Source organism: Eretmochelys imbricata, chromosome 19 (genome assembly GCF_965152235.1).
Source record: "Eretmochelys imbricata isolate rEreImb1 chromosome 19, rEreImb1.hap1, whole genome shotgun sequence".
Classification (NCBI taxonomy): Eukaryota; Metazoa; Chordata; order Testudines; family Cheloniidae; genus Eretmochelys; species Eretmochelys imbricata.
Window position 1 is genome coordinate 1,024,904 of NC_135590.1, and position 18,634 is coordinate 1,043,537.

An 18,634-nucleotide genomic window follows, 5' to 3' on the forward strand; every position below is an offset into this window, starting at 1 on the left:
TGCAGTTTCCAAGAAAGGCAGCCTGGGCTGTATTAACAGCAGTGTTGTATGTAAGACATGGGAGACAATTGTGCCACTATTCAGCCCCACTAAAGTGTTGGCTGGAGTGTTAGGTTCAGTTTTGGGTGCCAAATTGGGACGAGACCAGAGGAGAGCAACAAACATATGAGGTTTAGAAAACCTGACCTATGACAAAGGGTTGTTAAAATGGGTCCTGAGAAAAGACTGATGGGTGGGAATCTGATACATCTTCAACCATGTCAAATGCTGTTATCACGAGGACCGTGATAAATTGTGTCCACTGAAGGTAGGACAAGGTTTAAACAGCTTAATCTGCAGCAAGGGAGATGAGGTTTAGGTTATTTAAGAACAGGTTAGACGAACACCTGACTGGGATGGTCTAGGTTTACTTGGTCCTGCTTGAGTATAGGGAATGGACTAGATCAGGGGTTCTCACACTTCACTACACCATGATCCCCTTCTGACAACAAAAATTACTGCAGTATGTTACCCCAGGTGCGGGGGCCAAAACTGAAGCCTGACCCACAGTCTGAGAACCACTGGACAATATGACCTCTTGAGCTCCCTTAGAATCTTACATGTCTATGATTCTAATTCTCTCGACCAAGCATGAGCGGCTAGATAGAGCGTGTTTTCAATCATTTCCATTAAATGGAGAAAAATGAAACCATTAGTGCTGTCACTGTGCAGTAAAAGTCAGAATTTGTATAAATTAAGCATAATTAATGTGACAAGGGAGAACCTCATGCACTAACTCAGATCTAAAGCTGCCACTTCTCACTTTATTGATAAAAAGACAAGTACAAATGAATTCTTAAAACACCAAATTTAGAAGGGACTGGATGTACGATAGTTACAAAAAGGGGTATTTATTCTATAGTGATGTAACTTCCTTCTGGGAAAACACATTAGTATTTTCAGTTACATTTTATTGCAAGTGGTCACACTTCACTTGATTCTAGAGAGGAGATAAAACAAAGTTAAGGCTAAGTTTTGAACATGTGAAACACTAAAAGGGCATTTAGTACAGATCACTGCAGTTCATTGGTTGCCAATACAGATAATAGGTTAAATTCCAGCTCTAATTATTTTTAGTTATTTGGATACAGTGGCTCACTAACACCACCCAACCCAAAGGGTATTTAATTGCATAGGTTTGTTCTACAATAAACAATTTTGAGGAACAATTAACTCTTTGTTTCAACCAGCTAATAAGGGAAGTTAATTGTCAGAGCTCCTAGTGGTGTGTGGAATATGTAATCAGCAGGCAACTGGTGAAGGGCATAGGATAAAATACATGCTGGGGGTAGGAGCCCAGCTAATATCTAAAATATCACACTAAACATATGCATGGTAAGAAAAACAGATCTCTTGCTCATTCATTCCCTGGCCTGGTCACTTACAGGCCAGTTCAGCTCCAGCAGGGCTTTGAAAGGGACATCTGTACTAAACTCACAGCTGCAATAGAACAGACTGCTGCTTAGAGACCCCTCTGCTCACTGACATTTCCTCCTGGGGTTGTGGAGTTGGTGCTCAAACCAGCCTTAGGGCTGTTCATGGAGAACACTCTATTTAGCGACCCGAACAAACGCATCAGTCCTGAACAGAGACTGTGACCCATAATCTGCTTTTCCCAACCGATTCTTTTTAACGTGACCTTTTTCATAAAGCAAAGACAGGCTATCTGAAGGCTTCCCGTACATAATAATCACATCAGCCAATTCTCCTTCTCCTTGCTAAAGTGTTCTGCCCACCTGCGGGTCAGCTCCAGATACATGTTGGGCTGATGAGGCAGGTAGTCCAGATAGAGGCGTGTTAGTGTCTTCTTGGGCACCGCTTTCTCAATCTGAGTGCCTTCATGCCACTCGTTGAAGGAAGTGATGGAGACTATCTCTGGCCTCACCATGAGTGCAGCCTGCAGAGCCGTTTCATAATATTTTCCGTTGACTCTGTTGCGAGTGTTGTGGTTGTTCCACGGGCGGATACTAGTGTCAATGTAGCCTGGGCCAACGCTGGGAATGAACATCAGGTTGTTTGAGTCACAGAAGGCTTTGATAGCTTTCCAGTTCTGGTGGGATGAGCCGAAAGAGAAGCCATTGGATGCAAAATATGTGTACATGCCATCGAATCCTGCAGAGAGAATATCGTGCTTGTGTCCTTCTTCCACTAGCAGTGCTATGAACACTGCATCATAAGGGGTATTGCGGAGGGAATGAGAGCCTGACTGGGTGAAGAGCTTGGCCCAGGATTCAGGGGGTGTCAGGTAAGAATCATATATGTAAAACATTGGGAGGCTCCGTCCTGTACTGGTCTTGCATTTATAAAAAGCTGCATGAGATCCATATCTACAGAGAAAGAACAGACCATTACAGTAAGTATCGGCACCTGGGGAGCAAGTCCCATGCTGACTAGCAGGCAGGTATGCCCATTACAAGGCAAGTGCAGCCTGAAGCCCAGTCAGTTGCATGCCCTGGTAGTTCCACTTTAGGCCTTTGCATGCTCCCTGTGTCACCGTTTACTAGAATGGTTCAGCTGCATTGCCCATGGTTAGACAAAGGGGAGGATGTTGCACTGGACTGATCAATATTTCAGACCCATTTTACCACCCTGAGGGAATGCCTTGAGGAACAGGAAAGCTTTGTTGCATTCCCTGAGAGACTCCATCAGACTAATTTATACTTGAGATATTCTGCAGTGGTGACCACCATCGACATGCCAATAAATGCACTGGGGACATGTGCGCACTTACAAACTGGTGAGAGATCCCCCGATGGATGGTAATAGCTTTTGGTTACTGCCTGGTTCGCCTGCATTCCAGCTAGTGACCCACAGTGAAAAGCTCTTTATTCCCCAGCATTAACAAGAAAATAAGATTTAAACATCTCTGGCAATGGCCTTTTCTACAGACTCTGGGGCTAATATACTCACTTTATAAGGGTTGCTGAGGATGACATATAAGTAAAGGGCTTGGTGGGATGCTGTTGCATTTCTCTGCTACAGCACCCTGTGGCATAACTTACTTAGTTCATATACAGCGCTAGCAAGAAGTTTAGTACAAGACAGACATGGTTGACATGACACTGCTTTGTATCTCAGCACAGAGTTGGGCCTGAACTATGCTCTTGTGGCAGCTACTGAAAGCCCAGACTTACTTGTCTACGATGTATTTAATGTTCTCATGCACAGTGCGGTCGTCGCGCCCTTTGTATGGCTGGATGTGGAAGGCAACCTTCAAAATAAATCATGGAGACATGGTGACAAGCACATGCTTTCCTTGTGACAGTCAGTAAGTTCCAGACCCTTTGAAGAGGTCACAGTGTCCATTCATCACAGAGCATCCAGAAGCTGCCTAGGCAGCCCCCTTGCAGGAAACAGACTGAGGGTCTGTTCCATCATAAGAGGGCATCATAAATACTAACAAATTGAATTAGTCTTTAAGGTGCCACCAGACCCCTCGTTGTTTTTGTGGATACAGACTAATATGGGTACCCCTCTGACACATAATAGGGCATGTAACCTATCCCTGTTTGTCCAGACTAGTTTTAATAGCTGTGAGAACAAGCTGTAAAGCCCTCTCATGAAGTGATCCTTGTTTGTGCTCAGCTGTTGCAAAATAAAGACTCCCCACTACCTCCCATAATGACCTGTTAAAAATAATACAAAGCCACTGAGACTGCAGAGCACGCTCCTGCTGGAGAAGCACCGTGGCAATTCCTGGCTAATTTGAGCAATTAGTTTAATAGCTTCAAACAACGAGAGAGAGCAGTCTTACCTTTATGGCATATCTGTGTGCAGCATCCAAGATAAATGGCACAAGACTATCTGATGGCTCCCCATTATCATCTGCCAGACCAGGTGGGTACCAAGACAAAACCAGGACTCCTGCAACAAGTTGCAGAAGGAGATCAGGACCAACCAAATGCATTGATATTTAAACCCCTGCCTGCCTTCTGCCTCTCCCATGCAGCACCAGAACTCAACCTTATTTCTAGTCATTCTAACAATTGCACAGAGTCCTCTAAGCTTAGTTGTCAAAGCAGTTAAATCTCAGATTTAGGAAGGAGATCCCTTAAAATAGGAGGGTCTGAACCACTGGCTCTACCCAGCCTGGATCCTCTGTTTTGATACCCAGGTGCGGGGAGATGGTTATAATTGTCCTCAAGCATTATGTCCGTACCGTTAGCAGGGTAACAGCTTGAGAATTCCTCAGAATGAAGTTAAATTCTCAATCCTTTTCTGAATAGCACCATCCATGGCAGAGTTCTACAGGAGGAGCAGTTCGAAGTGCCTGACCTAGTGCATAGTGGAAAGATACTAGTCTGTATTAATAATGTGTTCCAGTTTAGTTATGTGCAAGATCTGCCGCAGAGGTGTTTTTTCAATCCTGTTATACCACAAAGACACTGCATCTGGAATGGAAAGGGTTAATTGAAAGAACACTGGTAAACGCTGTAAGGTGACCTTTCTTGAAGGAAAAGCATCTGGCTTGAAAGGAGGTTTTTGTTCACCAGCCCTGTAATTTAATAATGGAGCTGTCCATAGCAGGGGGTGCTGAAATGTCACCTGTGCTTAACAGTCCCAAACTAGCAAGCTGCTTCTCAGGTGATGGTTGGAGAACTATTAGACTGAATGCTGGGCAAGCAAAGCCACTTTAATACAAGGCCAGATTAGGATGAACTGGCACAAACTGACTTCCCATTGCTCACTACTTGATTAATGAGAATATAAAGATGTCATTACCTGACTCACTCACTTGTCACTGAAAGGGAGCCAATTTTGATAGTGATAATGAGAGTTTGTTTTGATCTGGTTCACACTATCTTCCTGCTGTGACCTCATCTGATCTTGACAGCAGACTAGGCTGGGCCAGTACTTGGATGGGAAATCTCCAAGATAAAAAAATATCGCACGCAATGCTACATGAAGAGGTGCTGGTGACAGAGAGAATGTACAACTAATTCAGGCCCATTCGAGGGAGCAGTAGGCTGCCACATCTCCAACAGGGGTCCTGAACTCTTGGAATCAAAGGTCCCTGATATCTTTCGTATCATGAGAGCTGGGATGTTTGCCCCATTCAAGAGCCAGCTTTGGCAATTTATAGCATCTGTTTAATGTTGGAATTCACTTGTCCCGGGGGATCCTGTACAGCACAGGAATTGGAAGAGGCTGATCTCTTAATAAAATATACTTTTCTACCAGTGCTAATAGGCTGTTCAGTACAGTACAGAATTGCTCTGCTGTATTTATACTGCTACACTTTGCAAGCTACCCAGCAAAACATGCAAGTTAAAAAGAAAACACTTAGCCTTGAAGGCAAGCATAGAATGGGCCCAATCTATCAGTACTATTTTCATTCCAGCAACGCCTTCTGGTCTTAAATAACTTTCTTTTCCTTTTTGGGAAGGCAAAAGGCATACTGTTTGCGAATTTTTAAAAGTTAAGGTTGAATAGCTTTGCTACAAGCTGCATTTTTGATGAGTTTTAACCAGTGCTTTCTAAGTCTTCATGTAGAAGTTATACTCCAGTTTGTAGAATGAAAGTCTCTCAGATCCTTGCACTCAGCCAAAGGCTCTTTTAATGTCCTGGGGTTTGTAACTATGCATCCCCATCCTGCAAACACTCACCTGCTTAACTTGAGTCATGCAAGCAGCCCCCTTAACTTCACTGTGAGTGCGCACATGAGTAAAATTAAGCATGCAGAAACACTTACTAAAAGGTGCATTTTCCTTGACATTCAGTCTAAATTTTCCTTTAATTTATTCCTATTACTCCTACTGTGACTGCCTTGTAGCACCCTCAGGGTCTCCTCTCCCACCTTGGTGCTTACATCCTTGTTAACTTAACTCCCTTGTCACCATCTGGCCTTCACCATGGGTTAAAGGTACAAAGCAACGTAGTCTTTGTCCGGAAACTTCACTGTGGATGAAAATTCAAATACATACACCCGAACACTGAAAGTTGTGATGCTATCCTCTCTGAATTGGGGTTAAAGCAGTTTATGAGTTATTTTTCCAGTATTTAAAAAAATATTATCTCGTGTACCCCTGACGGATTTCAACACTAATGCTCGACTCCAGCAAGCAGGTCTGTGCCTGGAACACCAGTGATTTCGCTGGGGTGCTGCATGGATGCAGAGGCTCACCTGCACAGATCCGCTTGTAGGACTGGGGCCTCGTTTGGTACCCAACATCTATGAAACTGTTAGGTGCATTGACAAGACGATGAAACATGTCAGGACATCCTTACCAACTGCTGCCGCTCTCAGCTGGTTCATGTGCTCCTCCAGCACTTCAGGGTCCCTGGAGCTGTAAGGTCCCAGCTCAGGGTAGAAGCTAGAGCCAATGTCCTCTGGGGGGCTGTGCCGCCCTTTGGGGTAGCTGGCGGATATCTTGGGGTCCCAGTGCGGCACCATGACATGGTCCCAGTGCAGGTACTTTCCTTCGAAGTGGGTGTTCCCATACCACATGTAGTAGAAGATGTGCAGGTCGTAGTCCATGGGCGGCGTTGGTGCCTTGGCGTGACTGCTGGCGGCCACCTGAGGCCGGGAGACGGCCTCCTGGGAGACAGAGCGCCTTTCCCCTCGCTCGGCGAAGGGCACCAGCTCCAGCCCCGGGGCCAGGTCTGAGAAGCCATCAGAGGGTTTCAGAGTCCGCAGGCCCATCATGGTGCCGAAGATGAAGAGGGTGAAGAGGAAGAGGGCAATGCAGGCTCTGCGCCTCAGCCGGGCCATGGCGCCGGGGGCTGCACCAGGGGAGGGGGCAGCCAAGGGTCTGTCAGTCACCCTCCCCCCCAGTAGCGGATGGGCTGGGGGACGGGGTCAGGGCCAGCGCAGGCCAGTGGCTGCGCAGGTAAGAGGGGTTGGGGGGGTGGGCAGTCAGTCACGGGGGGAGGGAGGCGGGGGGTTGGTCACACGGGGGGGGGGGTTGGTCACACGGGGGGGAGTGTTGGTCGGTCAGTCAGTCGGGCCCAGCGGTGGGGGAGTCGGTCGGTCACTGGGGGAGGGTTGGGCCCGGTCGGGTCGGTCTGTCCCTGGGGCAGGGGGTGTCAGTTATTCGGGCCCAGCGGTTGGTCGGGCCCCGATGGGGTGCTTGGGTGTCCGTCAGTCCCCGGGGGGAGGGGGTGCGTGTGTGTCAGTCTGTCGGTCAGTCCCCGGGGGGGCGCACGGGTCAGTCGGTCCCCGGGGGGGGGAGGGGCGGGCGTGGGAGGGGGAGTTGGGCGGGTGCAGGGGGAGTCGGTCCCCGGGGCGGGTTGGTCGTGGGGGGGGTTGGTCACATGGGGGGGTCGGTCGGTCACAGGGGCGCGGGTCACGAGGGCGGGGGGGGGTCGGTCGATCACATGGGGGCTGGGGGGGTCGGTCGGTCACGGGGGGTCGGTCACATGGGGGGCGGGGCTGTCACGGGACAGTCAGTTGGGCGCGGGGGGGGGGTTGGTCGGTCACAGGGGCGTGGGCGGGACGGTTGGTCACGGGGGGCGGGTCGATCACGTGGGGGGCTCGGTCGGAGGGGGGGGGTCGGTTGGTCGGTCACAGGGGTGCGGGGGGGCCGGTCAGTCCCGCGGGGGGGGGGCGGTCACGCGGGGGGCTCGGTCGGAGGGGGGGGTCGGTCTGTCGGTCACGGGGGTGCGGGTCAGTCCCGCGGGGGGGGGGCCGGTCACGGGGGGGGGTTGGTCTGTCGGTCACGGGGGTGCGGGGGGGCCGGTCAGTCCCGCGGGGGGGGCGGTTACGGGGGGGTCGGTCTGTCGGTCACGGGGGTGCGGGGGGGCTGGTCAGTCCCGCGGGGGGGGGCGGTCACGGGGGGGGTCGGTCTGTCGGTCACGGGGGGGGCCGGTCAGTCCCGCGGGGGGGGCGGTCACGGGGGGGGCCGGTCTGTCGGTCACGGGGGTGCGGGGGGGCCGGTCAGTCCCGCGGGGGGGGGCGGTCACGGGGGGGGTCGGTCTGTCGGTCACGGGGGTGCGGGGGGGCCGGTCAGTCCCGCGGGGGGGGGGCGGTCACGCAGGGGGCTCGGTCGGAGGGGGGGGTCGGTCGGTCGGTCACAGGGGTGCGGGGGGGCCGGTCAGTCCCGCGGGGGGGGGGCGATCACGGGGGGGGTCGGTCTGTCGGTCACGGGGGTGCGGGGGGGCCGGTCAGTCCCGCGGGGGGGGGGCGGTCACGGGGGGGGCCGGTCTGTCGGTCACGGGGGTGCGGGGGGGCCGGTCAGTCCCGCGGGGGGGGGCGGTCACGGGGGGGGGGGGGTCGGTCGGTCCCCGGGTGCCCGGCTCGGCCGGTCCCGGCCCGCGCGGCCCCCGCGGCCGAGGCCAAGCGCGCTCACGGGCGCCGCGGCCCCCCCGCTCCGGCGCGGCTCCGGCCAGCGGGGCGGCGGCTCCGCTCTGCGCTGCGGGCCCGGCCCCGAGCCGTCCCCGCCCGGCAGCGGGGGAGGTGGGGACCCCTGCTGGCTGCCGCCGGGGCTGCAGCTCCGCACTCCGCCCGCCCGCGGCGCTGCGCTTCCACAGCCTGAGCGGATCCCGCAGAAACGTCCGCGCAGCGGGAACGGAGGGAGGAAGCGCTCGGGCCGGAATCGGTGCGGGCAGGCCCGACACACGCAGAAACAACCAGCCTGAAGCAGCCCATCCACCGCGGGGGCAAGGAGTCCTGGAACAGTCTACATACGCCGAGGGGGGGGACGGCTAGAGAGGCCTCCTCACTGTGCTGACTGAGGTGGCTGAGTTACCCCCCGTTGGATGGTACAATCTCAGCAGCGCCATGGTCGCGTGGGGCCCTGCTCTGAATTAACTCCTTACATGCTGCAGGCCTCCCGTTATTGCCCGTCGGGTGGGACTGTGCTGCTGAGGGGCGGGGCTGGGCATTATTCCGGCCTGCAGGGGCGTGGTCTGTAAGCAGGGGCCGACCATGGGCTGGATAAGCTGCCTGCTAGCACAGGTGTGACCCAGCCCGAGGCCCAGTAGCCTGGGGTGGGAGGTTGCCGGCAGGGAGCCGTGCAGCCCCGGGACCCTCACGGTCCCGTTTCACAGGAGCAAGGACGTGGTCGGCAATGTCACTGTTAACGTGTTCATCCCTGGACATCCATCGCTGACATGCACGGGGTGGGTCACACTTCAGAGCTCAAACGGCCTCCGTAATGCAGGGCTTAAGCTAGGCCCTCCGGTGGTGTTATGGTAAGCCATACCTCTGCTAAGTGCCATCTTGCGCTCCAGAATCTTCTTTCTAAAGTCTCTAGCTATAATGGTGGCAAAGAGAAACTCAGTAACATGGATGATGCGTAACTGATGTAGCAAGGTCTGCCTGAGTCTGCAGAGCGCCTGAAACGAGCTCCTCTGAAAAGCAGCTTTCTCCTCCTCAGTGGTGGAGCTCCAGCTTGGGGAGCCTGCACTTTCTGCCAGTGCACCATAGATGGCTGGCTTGTGCTTTCTTTGTCTGAAGTTTGGGTTTCGTTCAAAAGGTTGCCTCTCGAGCAGCACAGAGCCCCACAACACTAATCTGGTATACTAGTTCAGTGCTGACTCAAGAGTGAAGAGGGCCATGTATTGAACCCATAACAACCAGTTCCTGGAGCACTGAAGCATTCTTTGGAGGTCTCTGATCTAAACACAGACCATGGTTGTCTCTGCTTTACTTGTGCATTCTAACAGGGATGGCGGCAGGCAGTGCCAGGTAATTCTGGGAGAGTAGTTTGATTGTGAAGTGTGTGTGTTTGTATGTGCATGTGTACCTATGTTACGTGTGTGCATATGGCATGTGTGTGTCAATTGTGTAAGGAATATGGCTTTGCAATAAAAAGCTGATAAACCTTGAATATGTTCTACGTGATTTGCTGGTATCCAATGAAGAGGGGCTGTCCAGGGGAATTTAAAATTAAGCAAGATCTAAATTCAAAGAGAAACTTGACCCATTTCCTCTGAGCACTTGGACCCTCATGGGCAGCACCAGGTACAGAACAATTCTCACCACAAAGAACGTCTGAAATGTGATTGGTGATTGGCTCCCTAACAATAACTTTATAGGAAGGTATATTTGCAATAAAGGGCAGATTCTGTGGGGTGCTGAGCTAATGCTGATTGGAATCAGTGGGAACTGAAGATGCTCATCTCCTTGCTGGAGCAAGCTCATAGCTTTGAATGATAATCAGGATCTTTTTGGCCTGTGGTCTTTGTGTCTTCGAATAGCAGTGGGAACAGAGAGAGGGTACAGTGGTAGAGAATGAAGCCTGCTGCCATTTGCACTAGAGTCTCAATGAAACAATTCTAAATAAACAGCTGATAAAAGATTAAACTTATTCAAGAAAAGGAAAACGCGCTCCAGCAAACACTGAAATGTGACGATCAGAGCCGTTAACAGGAATAACATTTTAATTGGGTGACTCTGTTATGCACAAATGTTACAGACGATAAAACTCCTGCTAAATGGAAACTGGGTAATGAGACAAACCTGTCAAGGGAACAAATCGCCTGTGAATCTGGAGCCGGCGTTTCGTAGCTTCCCAGTAGGTTTGGCTCTGCCAATGACATTACTTTGCTTAATTGAGGCTGACACTTTCTCCAAAGTGATGGCGGGTTCTGGCCGAGGTTTGCTCACAGAATCTGTCCATGCAGAATGACATTCTTTATGAAGAGTTTGGCTAAGTGTTAGTGAGCTGGAGTAACAGCAAGGAGTTTGTCAGCTTGCCTGTGAGAGAGCTGATTGGTTTAGAATCTAATCAGAATTCTCTCTGCCCAGGTTAGAATTTAACTTTCAATCTTGATCCAGAGCTTTGGGCCTATGTATTATAAAATCATTTGTCTTCACCCACAGGTCCATGTGAATCAAGTACTGCACATTCCCTAAGGCGTGCTCTACTCTAGCAATCTATGGAAAAGTCGAACCGCGGAGCGGCACAGTTATGCCGACCTAACTCCTGGTGTCGATAGCGCTCTGTCAGCAGGAGGGCTTCTCCTGTCAATGTAGCTACAGCCTTTCGGGGAGGTGGAGAGCCTGCGCCGATGGGAGAAGCTCTCCCGTCAGCATATGTGGCATCTTCACCGAAGGGCTAGAGCGGCGCAGCTGCATAGACGAGCCCTAGGCAAGAGGCCTTTACAAAGCTATAAGAGGCTTCCACAGATGGCTTCTGGAACCAAAGGCACAGGCTGCTTTCCTTAAACAAAAATAAAGACATCATCAGAAAGAGCTTGGGAATCAAATGGACCCACTCTTAGATACACATTTGAGTTCTGTTCTGTGGCTTTATCACGTGCAGGTCCCTTGGGTATGCAGAGCATTCTCAGCTTGGGTTAGCTGTAAAGTTGGTCTCTAGGGAAGGGAAAGAACATGGTACAGTAGTTTCAGGCTTTCACCATCCAGTCAGCATTTCTGGCTGCTACCCATTCACAGACCTTGCTATCACATGAGTCTGTGGTACAGATACACTTTTCAGTGCCACAAGTTCATTGAACAGGAGCCAGACCAACATATCAGGCAAGGGGCACCCTTGCCCGTTCAGCTCTGGTCACTAGCAGCTGTCTGTTCTCCGAGCATGTAGCATTCATTCATGTCAACATCATCCTAGAAGGAATCACTCCTCCCGTTCAATGCAGACAGCTACTGGAGAAAAGTGACCGCTTGATGTAAATGCTGATCTGCTTTAAGGCAGGAATTGCACAAGTGGATGCTTGTGGATGCTGGCCAGTGTGCAGTGCTCTAGGGCAAGGCAAGAGGGCGGGGAGCTCTGCCCTACAGGAGTCTATGGCCATGGTCAGTGGTTCAGCCTTCAGCACTCCTGGTGTCACTGAGAGCTATTGGGTTATCCAACTCCTTAAAAACCCAGCTAGTAGCTGCTGCTCTCTGGCCACCCAGCTCTGAAGGCAGCACAGAAGTAAGGGTGGCAATACCATGACCCCCTCTAAAATAAACTTGCAACCCCCCTGCAACTCCCTTTTGGGTCAGGACCCCCAACTTGAGAAACGTTGGTCTCCCCTGTGAAAGCTGTGTAGTATAGGGTAAAAGCACACAAAAGACTAGATTTCACAGGGGGAGACCAGATTTCATGGTCCGTGACGCGTTTTTCATGTTCGTGAATTTGGTAGGCCCTCACCACCTAAGTTTCACTTCAGCCATACAGGGTTACGTGGAACGTGGGTGATGCACAGGCCTCGTAGGGCTGAAGTGGAAATTCTGTGGTATCTAGGCCTGTTGCTGGCTACGCAGCACTGGAGTGAATTCCATGCGCTGCACACAGACCGAAGAGCCCCAGGTGCAAATATCTCAAGGAAAAAGAAAAGAGCATTTTTTAAAGCATAGAGGCATGTTCATTGAAACGAGCGGCATGAGCAGCTCCACATGGCTTTGCCTCTCAGCGCTTTGAGCAGTGAGGCTTTGCCAGCCAGAGCTTTTAGTCAGCAAACTGCTCTGTTAGTGCCAGCGACACTCTTACGTGCTTTAAACACATTCATATGTGTGCGCCCTGCAGTGGGAGCAGCTGCTGGTCCAGCCGGTCTCCGCACACACCAATCTCAGTGGAAGTTACAGAGAGAAGAGTTTGGATAGCATCAGAAGGCAGCCTTTATCTTTCACAGGAAGGAGAGAAATAAATGAGTGCAATGTTATGACATATTCAGTGCTGCCAATGCTTGTGGTTTTGTAGCATGTCTTGCAGTACATGGGGCTTTTCTCGAAGTCCCAGCTTCTGAAGTCATGAGGATCAAAGAGAATATCAGGTTTAATTTTTTTTAAAAGTAAGTTTCTAGCCCTCATGGTTGCAAAGAAAGAAAAGCTTGAAAATGTGACTCGAGTGCACCCTCATGCTCGGAAACCAGAAGGCAAATCAAAAGACCTCCCACCCTTTCATTTCCCCCCCCCCCCAAGTCTCATTATTTTTAAGTCAATCTCATGATTTTGGGGGCCTGACTCATTGTTTTTGAATGCTTGGGGTCGGCAGTGCTTTGTGTTTATTCATCAGACTCCATTTGCTTGGGCTCCTTTAGGGCCCCTGTGTGTATGTGGATTTCCCCTCCCTGTCCGACTTGCAGTTATTTGCTAGAAATGGGAAGGCCTTTTAATCTAATTTCCATCCTGCAATCTCTTCCAGGTGCAGTGAGTGTGTCCCTCTGAGCTGGTTGGTTCAGCGAGTGTGACGTTACACCCCATATTCTTCATGGAAGTTTGGTTATGGTAGGAATATGGTGTGACTAAAATATACTTTATGCAAGATGGCTCCTGCAAGGTATCAACTGGAAAGGTTATGATTTACTGAATGTGATTATCCAATTTGTTTGCATGTATCATTTCTCTATCTAAAGTTGGGAATATTGGTTATGTGACAATTACATCTGTGCATCCGATGAAGTGAGCTGTAGCTCACAAAAGCTTATGCTCAAATAAATTGGTTAGTCTCTAAGGTGCCACAAATACTCCTTTTCTTTTTGCGGATACAGACTAACATGGCTGCTACTCTGAAACCTGTAATTACATCTGTGTGTGTACTTGGGAAATGCCCACCAGACAGTAAGCAATCAGCCTTAATGGGCCATTAGAAAAAGACAATGGGTCTTTGAAGATGTGGATCCCCCGTCTGCCTGGAGTTCCTTCCTGTGGACATTGCAAATAAACCTGGTTTCGTAGTTGCTTTGACACTTTGACAAAATACCACCTTGGACACTGCTGGGACTTTTCCTCTGTGGGGGGATGGGGATCAAACAAAGGTTTCCCGCCTTAGGAAAATCCTTTTTAAGGCTGGGAAGGGGATTAATCTGGACTCTCTCTTCCATTACCTACCCAAGAAGAAAGACTGCTGAAAATACCTGAAGAGATAAAGGAACTAACCTGAGGGGAAAGGTAGGGGTGAGTCCAGACTGAGACAGGGATCCAGTTTGTGAGAAGAGATAACTGGCAGTCTAAGCTACAGAAACTCTGCAACTTGCCTAAAATAACATTTAGGGTGAGAGATTACTTCTTGAAACCAGTCTCTTTAAGATCTTAAGCTGTAGACAATGGATCACCACACGATCCATTGTCTACAGCCAAGCTCTGAGATACAGCCGCATTTGCTCCAACCCCTCAGACACCTACAAGATCTCTGTCAAGCAATCTTACAACTACAATACTCACCTGCAGAAGTGAAGAAACAGATCGATAGAGCCAGAAGAGTTCCCAGAAGTCACCTACTACAGGACAGGCCTAACAAAGAAAATAACAGAACGCCTCTAGCCGTCACCTTCAGCCCCCAACTAAAACCCCTCCAACGCATTATTAAGGATCTACAACCTATCCTGAAGGATGACCCAACACCTCACAAATCTTGGGAGACAGGCCAGTCCTTGCCTACAGACAGCCCCCCAACCTGAAGCAAATACTCACCAGCAACCACACACCACACAACAGAACCACTAACCCAGGAACCTATCCTTGCAACAAAGCCCGTTGCCAACTGTGCCCACATATCTATTCAGGGGACACCATCACAGGGCCTAAAAACATCAGCCACACTATCAGAGGCTCATTCACCTGCACATCTACCAATGTGATATATGCCATCATGTGCCAGCAATGCCCCTCTGCCATGTACATTGGTCAAACTGGACAGTCTCTACGTAAAAGAATAAATGGACACAAATCAGATGTCAAGAATTGTAACATTCATAAACCAGTCGGAGAACACTTCAATCTCTCTGGTCACGCGATTACTGACATGAAAGTTGCGATATTACAACAGAAAAACTTCAAATCCAGACTCCAGCGAGAGACTGTTGAATTGGAATTCATTTGCAAATTGGATACAATTAATTTAGGCTTGAATAGAGACTGGGAGTGGCTAAGTCATTATGCAAGGTAACCTATTTCCCCTTGTTTTTTCAACCACCCCCCTTCCTCAGACGTTCTTGTTAAACCCTGGATTTGTGCTGGAAATGGCCCACCTTGATTATCATACACATTGTAAGGAGAGTCATCACTTTACATAAGCTATTACCAACAGGAGAGTGTTTGTTGCGGGGGGAGAAAACCTGGATTTGTGCTGGAATGGCCCACCTTGATTATCATACACATTGTAAGGAGAGTGATCACTTTACATAAGCTATTACCAGCAGGAGAGTGGGGTGGGGGGAGAGAAAACCTTTTGTAGTGATAATCACCCATTTTTTTCATGGTTTGTGTGTATAAAAATATCTTCTGTACTTTCCACAGTATGCATCTGATGAAGTGAGCTGTAGCTCACGAAAGCTCATGCTCAAATAAATTGGTTAGTCTCTAAGGTGCCACAAGTACTCCTTTTCTTTTTGCAAATACAGACTAACACGGCTGTTACTCTGAAACCTAAGCGTAATATGCGTGTTTTGTTTTATTTGCTGAGTAATCTGCTTGGCTCTGTTTGCTATCCCTTATCATCACTTAAACAAAACAAATTTATTATATTATAAAAGGTGAATTTTAATATTAAACTGAGTTTGTGCTATTTCTAACTGGGCGGGGGGGGGGAGGAGAAGTTGTGCATATCTCTCATCACATTGAAGGAGAGGGCAAATTTTTATGAGCTTGTGCTGTGCAGATCTTTCTATACAACGCAAGACAATATTATTTTGGGTTTATTCCACAAAAGGGGTGTGTATATGAGTGCTGGAGGAGTCCTCTCACACAGAGCTGATTTCAGTCTATGTCTGCAGCTGGGTATGGCCCTACCTGAGTGTGTGTGCTGCAGGTGGCTGGAAAGCCTAATTCAGCAAAACAGGGAGAGAGAATCCAGGCTGGTGGAGCAGGAGGGGCTCAGAAAACCCCAGTACATCAGGCGGCGTCCCAGAAGGGGGGTCTAACCCGTCACAGCGAGTTAGTTTTGATGTGCTCTGATTCCTTTTCTTGGAGATCTCTCTTCTTCATTCATGCAAAGGGAATTGTGATGAGTGTGACCTTCCAGTCTACAACTCCTTGCATTCCAGTACACTGCAGCCACCAAGAACCAGATGTAGAAATGCAGCCAGCAGGGTTAAATATTCCTGCTCTTTGATGGACAGTGTTAAATTGCACTGTTCAGCCCTGCCATCCCACGGGTAAGTGCTTCATTTCCTGTCAAACAGCTATCTGCAGCTGTTCAGAGAGGTCAAACTGCAGAGGGTAGATGGCTCCAAAGAGGTGAGGAAAAGCTTGAGGTTTTCTATGGCTGGTGCCCAGGAGAAGGGCAAGGGACGGCAATCTGCAGTCCAATGAATTTGCTGTCAGCCTACCCTCCCTGCGTGAGTTCAGTTCCTGTGAATACCAGCAGTGACATTGAATTTATGACTTGGCAAAGTAAATTGTTGGTGCAGGAGCTGAAGGCAAAGGGTGGAACCATTTACATGCAAAATATTCTGAGAGTAATGATCAGATGGGAGAGTCATCAGCAATGTGAAATGCTAATGGGAATAGTCGATGTCAAATGATGAGTTCTAATGGGGAAGAAGTGGTGGGGTTGCCAGCTAGTGCTGCATCATTTCCCGTGTAACTTCTGTATTTCGAGGGCCTTGTGTGATGAATCAGTTTCATTATTGGGATCCTGTCCCCCACCTGCCATACTGATGAAATTCCCTTCATGGAGCAAAGGAATGGAAAGGCCAGAAATGAGCGTTCCTAATTGATTTGAAATTGGGGCATCCATCACCATCGGGGCTGGCTGCCACCTGAGATGACTTCTGAGCTAGTGTTTGTTTGATACATCAATCCCCATGGGCTCATTATTGCTGCAAACCCCTGGACCATTCCTTGGAGTCCCGACAGGTCCCAAACCCTTCCTGTCCTCCAAATCCATGCTGAGGATGGAACAAGACAGGTTCCCACCTCTAGATGGCACTAGGTCACTGCAGGGAGAGTTTAAACAGGCGCCTTTAGCGGGCTGTGTGTAAGGCAAGGAGTATTTCCCCACTGTGTTTAAAAGTGAACATGTGATGCAGAGTATGCAGGGCCCAGCTGTGCATGACGTTTGTACAAGGCAACAAAAGCACCTTCGCTTTCTGAGGGTGCTGCAGTCTTTATTTCTCCCGGGGCAGGGGCGTGAGGGGGTCGGTGGGTCAGGAGCAGGCCTGGAGACAGGGCGGCTTGCTGCTGGGGTGCAGAGAGGTTACCAGTTGCTAGTAGGTGCTGGAGCGAAGAAGTCTCGGTTCCGACTGTGCTCAGCACTTGCCACAGCAAAGAGGAGAAATTAGCGCCTGCTCCTTGCTCCCGAGCGTTGTGGAATTGGGATGTTTCTGTTTAGCCAGTGAGCAGCTGTTTCAATCACTGCTAATGGACTTTAAGAGACACAAGAATGGCCCTACAGGGACCGCCCCTCTCTATGTAACGCGTCTGTTGATGGCAGTTCCTGCCGGTGTACAGGAGACACTGCACCTGCCCGTGGGAATCGCTCTCATTCACAAAGGCTTTCGGGGCAGGCCTTGGTTCTCCTGCAGCACCACCCCCTTTGTACCAACCTCCAGTGACACAGGAGGGCTGGGATGGTTCAGACGAGCACCAACCCCCGACCATGCTGGGGATCCACAGAGATCGATCCCGCAGCAGCAGGACACCCTGCCCCAGGCACTGGAGGGGTTGGGTATGTAACGAACCCCACAGCGTGTGGGCGGAGGGGCAGGCAGAGCAGCATCCTCAACAGGGGCTGAGTTTCATGTGTTCTATGTATTTCTGTCTCAATTTGTAAACTCCTGCCCAGTGCTGGGCCCCTGGGCACAGGACAGACTGAAAAGCCCTCATCAGCCCAAGGGGGCCCACTGATGCCATGTCCCTGCTTGACCCACCTTTCCGCTTCTCTCCTTGGGGGAAGGCAGCATAAGAAGGCAGGTTTGATGGTCAGCAACCCCAGGCTTGGTCAACCTGACCGAGGAGCAATTATTACAACACTGGCAGCCAGCAGGGAGGGAACCAGGGAGAGCCCTGGCTAGGGAGCTACCCAGTTCTTTGCAGGGAACCCGGGAGGACAGGATCCTGGCTCTGTGACTGCAAGGAGAGCAACTGGGGCCTCAAGGTGCTAAAACCTGCAGATTTCTGTTTAATTAGGAGAAAACAGCAGCCCCTAGCCCTAGTGGGCCCCTGAGGCAGCCCAGAATGGGACACGAGTCCCAGCCCCACAGAGCAGAAGGGAATGATGTTAGCTAAGAAACGCAGAAGCTGCCATGTGGTAGAGGGCATTGAATTATGTATCCTGGCTCTGCCCACACCATGCTTCTCTGTTAGCCCAAGCGACTCTGTGGGCCCCAAAGCCTTGTTTCAGGCTTGTGTCTCTGGCCCAGGCCTAGCACAACCCTTGCTGGTATCTCTGAGCAGCCCTTCAGGGGGCTGGCGGGCAAGGGGCTGGGGCATGTTAGCTGGCTTGTCTGGCATTGATGCATTTTAAGCTGTTGGTGCTCTGTGCCCCTGCAGTGACAGCTTTATTTGTTAAACCAGAGTCAGGAGGACAAGCTGCATGTCAGGCCTCTGGTAGGATGGCTGGTGGCCTTGCTCCCCCGGAGGAAAAGTGGTCACTATAAATTACGTCTTTACTCTGGCTTCCAGGTGTCTTCTGGCTGCTGTCACTAGCAGTTCAGTTGTGCTCATGCTAGGGAGTCAGTCACTGTCAGTGCCTCTAGGACACGACCCAGAGTGACAGGACTCAGGCATTTGCAAATGCTTGGCTCTGGAGGGAGAGCTGCAAGG

At 50.3% G+C, this 18,634-nt stretch overlaps 1 protein-coding gene across 2 annotated transcripts; it reads right to left on the minus strand.

Moving 5' to 3' along the window:
- Positions 1 to 783: 783 nt before the first annotated feature.
- Positions 784 to 6,885, minus strand: MANEAL (mannosidase endo-alpha like). Of its 2 annotated transcripts, none has more exons than XM_077837726.1 (4): positions 6,268 to 6,885; positions 3,794 to 3,903; positions 3,174 to 3,250; positions 784 to 2,366 (listed from the first exon to the last, which is right to left on the minus strand). In XM_077837726.1, the coding sequence occupies exons 1-4, from the start codon at positions 6,749 to 6,751 to the stop codon at positions 1,730 to 1,732; spliced, it is 1,308 nt and encodes a 435-aa protein (XP_077693852.1). In that variant the 5' UTR covers positions 6,752 to 6,885; the 3' UTR covers positions 784 to 1,729. The 2 variants fall into 2 exon arrangements, with proteins under 2 accessions (XP_077693852.1, XP_077693851.1); XM_077837725.1 differs by having other exon boundaries at positions 3,174 to 3,253.
- Positions 6,886 to 18,634: the final 11,749 nt, after the last annotated feature.